The sequence below is a fragment of the Corvus kubaryi genome, unplaced genomic scaffold (genome assembly GCF_017639235.1).
Source record: "Corvus kubaryi isolate FWS band 111438036 unplaced genomic scaffold, C.kubaryi_AGA036_p1.0 split3-73, whole genome shotgun sequence".
Classification (NCBI taxonomy): domain Eukaryota; kingdom Metazoa; phylum Chordata; class Aves; order Passeriformes; family Corvidae; genus Corvus; species Corvus kubaryi.
The window spans coordinates 40982035-40987157 of record NW_024582091.1 but is presented as its reverse complement, the minus strand read 5'-3'; the positions used below and the strand labels follow the sequence as shown (position 1 = coordinate 40987157).

General features: G+C 39.9%; 1 protein-coding gene across 2 annotated transcripts; it reads right to left on the bottom strand.

Annotated features, from left to right (window-relative positions):
• Positions 1-527: 527 nt before the first annotated feature.
• Positions 528-5117, bottom strand: GTF2H5 (general transcription factor IIH subunit 5). 2 transcript variants are annotated; one of them, XM_042017122.1, is made up of 3 exons: positions 5097-5117; positions 4748-4861; positions 528-3130 (listed from the first exon to the last, which is right to left on the bottom strand). In XM_042017122.1, the coding sequence occupies exons 2-3, from the start codon at positions 4780-4782 to the stop codon at positions 2950-2952; spliced, it is 216 nt and encodes a 71-aa protein (XP_041873056.1). In that variant the 5' UTR covers positions 4783-4861; positions 5097-5117; the 3' UTR covers positions 528-2949. The 2 variants fall into 2 exon arrangements, with proteins under 2 accessions (XP_041873056.1, XP_041873055.1); XM_042017121.1 differs by lacking the exon at positions 5097-5117 and adding an exon at positions 4991-5014.
• Between the last annotated feature and the right edge of the window lie 6 nt (positions 5118-5123).

The following is a 5123-nucleotide window of genomic DNA, read 5'->3' as shown; positions in this document are numbered from 1 at the left end:
CATGTAAGTTCCAGGACTACATGCATTTAAAAACAATCAAAACCTTTCAGAGGTCCAAGTTTATTCAAATCCCAGAGACCCTCGCTTGGGGTTTTGTTTGTTTGCTTTTTTAATTCATACACATACTCAAGTTCTAAAAGTTTCCTCATTGGATTTCTTTCACCATACTACCTGATTCAAGACCCTTTTTTCCCTAGGAACTACATAGAACTCAGTTCCTTAGACCACATTTAATGACCAATTTGCATCTTCACATCTTTTGTTTATTCTTCCAGCACAGAATCCGTTAGGCCTTGTTAGGTTACAGGAAGGATTGACAGGTTTAGAACTTAAAAGTCCATGAACTTGTTTGCTCAAAAAAACCAAATTATGAGCAGGGAGTATAAGAGTGCATGCCTAACTGTTTAGTTTATACAGTTTGGAACTTCTATCCCTCTGTATTACATAAGCCATTTATCAACTGTAAATATAACCTAAAACACAGGGAATGCAGCAGCAAAGCTGTACAATTAACCAGGAGAAAAAGACAAGAACTGCAAGGAGTTTATTATAGACTGAAAATGAAAGTCACAATAGAAATTGAGCACTAGACATACTAAATACAGAGAAGCTTAACATGTGGAATTCCAAACACGACTTTTCAAATGCTGCCATGTCAAGAGTGATGGATGATTTACCTTTCAGCAGAATCTGGATGGAAAATAAACTAGGATTCCAAAGAAAGGAAACAGACGCTTCTAAATAAATTGTACTAAGCTATAATGCCATGTTAAAACTACTGATATGTCTCCATTAAATGACCACCCAATAATCTTCCACAAAACAATTATGAGGTCAATGTTTGATCAATCTCTTGAGGTCAATCTCAAGAAAGAGGTAAGGAACCACAAACCATTTATAAATAAGGTTTAAACTTCTTATTTCAAGTAAAGAAATGTAGCTGGCTCTTAATCCACATGACCAGGGAAGCACCCACTTGCGAAAGAAAGAAATTAAACAACTTGGACCAAAACTCATTGTTCTACGCAGTCAGAGAAAAGGGAAGGTACCAGAAAGGACATGAAGTTAAATTTTACAGGGCTATTTGCTCATGCACATGAGCCTGAATATATACAATTCTACAGAACTTTCTTTGGACAGCTTTTTGATTAAGAACATCTAGTGAAACTTTCTCCTGAAGATTCCCTATTCCTGAGGGGAAGAAAAGCAAACCAAAAAAAACAGTCCAAACAAAAAACAAGGACAAATCCACCAAATAATCTGGTATCTACTGGGCAAAAGAAATGAGCAGCAGTGAGAGTCAGTAAGGAAAACTGTTCCTTATAAAAGCCTTTCTCTTTACACTTGTTCTTTTTCTCAAAAAAAGATGTGATCACAAGCCAGTGTCTCAGCTAAAGTTACAAATACAGTGTAAAAAAAAAATCCAAACAACAAAACCATGACACTACAAAGCTTTTTGCTTGGCAGCAAAGGGCAATATGGGAGGAAGAGCTAAGCTGAAGAAAAAAAAACATAACCAAAAATCCAAACCCAGCTTTCTTGTGTGTAGGTAGAGCATGGGAGTCTGATCAGATAACTTATTGTGACTACCAGCATCAGTGAAAAAAATACAAGCAATTATACCTATAGGACTTGTCCTGGGGTGATGTTATGAAGCCGCTTTATTCCTTAACCGTCCGCTCAATGCCCAAGGACGCTGTGCCTTTGAGATGGACCCGGGGCCGCAGGACCCACAGGGTGCGGGGCCGTTTAACGGCGGAGCCCAACGGCTCGGGGGGCTCTGGGGCTCGGGAGGGAGCGCGCCGGGAGCGCTGTGCTGATCTTTGGGTTTCTTTTGTGTTCTGGATAGCTGGAAAAAGGTTCTGTTGGTTTCTCTTGCTCTTTTTCCCTTCCCTCTCCCTTGCCTCACTGCCTCCCTTCCCTCCTTGCCAGTCCGGGGAGCCTGTGGGTGTGGCCCTGGCTGGTCCGAGCCCGGCTGTCTGTTCCCTCTCCGGGAATTCGTTGTATTTTGAGGGTTTTTTTATCCTGTTCTACCCTGTTTTGTTTGGTGTTAATAAACAGTTAGTTTTTTTCCACTTTCACTTGCTGTGACCCACTTGTCTTATTGGTGGAGGAAAAGGGGAGGCCCTTTTCCCTTCAGAGGAGACGCTCACTCCGGAGTGTTTCCTCCTGAAGTTTTGTCTCCAAAACCGAGACAGGACTGGCGTCCCATTTCTGTTGCCCCTTTAATTTGTGATGATCTAGGGCAATGCATTTATTTTTGTCTCGATTCCTTGATATCTCTCCTTCCCCTCCAAACTCCCACCACCCCTCCCCAAACTCAGAAAGCACAGCATTGGTAAAAGTAGGCAAGTAGTATGGGGCATTTGTAACATGTTTTAACAAAAAAAACCCCAACCCCAAACAACACAACAAAACACTCACATCAACCGTCATCCTGCCATACAAAACCCATCAAGTCAAAGCAGTATCTGACCGTGCCTCCAGCTCAGAGAGATGTTCCATCCAGCACAGATTATGCTTCAACAGACATTCTTTACTTTTTATCAGTCACACTATAATCAGATTCAATCAATTCTACAGGAACACAACATGTCAGAGAACCTCATACAGCATTCCAGTACATAAGCACTACTCTACTTTTTGGGTCATATCATCTTGCAAGATAAAAAGCCTAAAGGAAAACCAGAGAGCATGCATCAAAAATTCTAAATGGAAGTCCTCAAGTGTATAATTTTAAGCATTTTAATAAAGATACCACATTCTTTCAAAATGAGAAACAAAATCCAATTCCAGACTATTTTGTCTATGAAAATGATGCATTTTCTAGAGTAGCCACTTCTATGTAGAACTTACAAGCCACAGTGCTATCTATTAAAACAGTAACCGCCCAAGCTATTGAAATTCACTGTTCCAAAACTTGCAGTAATCTAATTTCTCTCGTTTTTCTCACTTCTGAGTAATAGGAAAGGAGTTCTGGTCCATTAACTCGCCCACTCTCTCCTGGAGGAAGTTGACCAACTCTGCTAATACAAAGACATGCGTTTCATCCAGGTCTTGTATGATGAACTTCTTTCCCAAAGCATTTGACTCATCCAGGTAGAGCAGAAACTGCTTCATTGCTGGGTCACTGTAGAGACAAACACACATCAGATTCCACCTCACAGTTACAGTTACAAACAGAAGAAACACCATTTGAAGACATTCCCAAAGATTTTAGGAAAACTAAAATTAATTTCAAGAGTCCCTCACAACTTAAATACAGTTTAGGAAGCTTTAGTAAAAGTTGTTTCTTTCACAGTAGTTTTGGTTACTTTAGAGGCAAAAATAAAATGGTAATAAAGTCTAATGAGTAGAACCAGCTGCTTGATTAGCAGATAAGTTTCCCTATGTTGCTGCTAAGGCAGCTTAAAAAAAAAAATCCCAACCAAAAGCTTTAAAAGTTTCAAACCAAAACTAAAACTCAAAAATACAACCCTTAATAAGGCAAAACTGAACTTACATTTCTGATTGCAGCAATAGCCTCATAAAAACATGTTTTCTTAAAGCATAAGGATAACCAAAACACAGGAGAACACAGATCTCACTCAAAGTAGAATAGTATAGACAAAGGGTGCTCATATAAGAATTGCACATTTCTCACACCCTAACTGAACAGTCACGTCACCTTCTAAATTAAATTTAAATGTTTAGAAGAAAACATTTTGGAATTACGGAGCTGCTTTTGTGCAGTTATAGATTGCAAATACATTAACACGTTAAGTGTACAGCAGAAATCTCATACATCATATAATGCTATACAATGACCCCACAAATCTTAAATAAGGCTTCTTTTTATTTTGGAGGTAGCCAGGGGCCTGAGTCTCAGTCCAGAGATGAGATTATATGAAAATATGTACATTGCACCTACATCAAAAACTGACATTTACAAACTCCAAACTCCTTTCCAATATGATCTACAAACACAACCACATGTCAGCCTTGCATGGAATTCAGTCTAGAGCCGATTAAAACAAAAACCAGGAAAGGAGAAATGAAAGATTACCTCATCTCCCTTAAGAATCAGTAGAGAAACACTTTGTTCACAAACAACACCAAGAAAATTAGTTTGCAAGCAATATAAAGAACAAAAGGGAGCATCTAATATTTTCAAGGAAAAATTGCAAAGGTAACTGGATCGCTTATACTAGGGTAAGTTGTACCTGACAAGCATATAGATAACTTTTGTATACAGCTAAAATTTTAATTTGTGTACCTTTCAAAAAATGTGACAATATTGGGGGACCATCAGACACGGTAGGATATAGCTTTGAAGCATAATTTCTCATAGTTAATGCTTATTTTAAGTATTTTATATCCTTTTCTCTACTTTGCTAAATTAAAGTAATCTGCCGACTATTATATATTTTACCAAAAAATGGGATTTTTATACCAATGTGATTGCTATCATTTTTGCCATCATATTTTTTTAGCCCATATTCATACGTAGTTTTCTTTTCTTTAAAGAGGTTAAGCATAAGTGGAAAACAGTCTCTTGAGAACAAAAACGGGAGTTTGGAATTAGGATTACCTACAACTGCCTCTCTCCTTCTTCCCCCAAAGGTCACACTTTTCTCTGCTTGTTCAGCACCACCCTTCCCCACAACAATTCCTTTTGTCTGGACTCTTCAGTTACTTAGATTATTTCCAGGTCTAAAGAAATACACAGTCTTTGACAGAAGGACAGGCAGTAAATGCTGTTACTCACCACTCAACCAGAACACCTTTCAGAACATTCACCATCTTCTCGGTTTCCTTACGACCGCTGAAGAATCGGCAAGAACAACCCTTGCTTTGGATCGCACCGGCGATCACAGGAAATCTGAAAGCACGACACACCCCACACACCCCCAACAAACAAAACCAAACAAACGACACCTCGGTTAAACTCAAAGACTCTTTGAGACAACCCCACTCCCCACCGGAGTTGCTGCTCCCTCCTGCCCTTCACCTCCGCCTTGGGCACAGGGGCTCCCAGGGGATCCGATCCCTCCCGCCTGTCCTTCAGCTCCGCTTTGGACAGAGAGGCTCCCCGGGGAGCCGGTCCCGTCCCTCACCTCCGACGCGGACAGAAGATTTCCCCG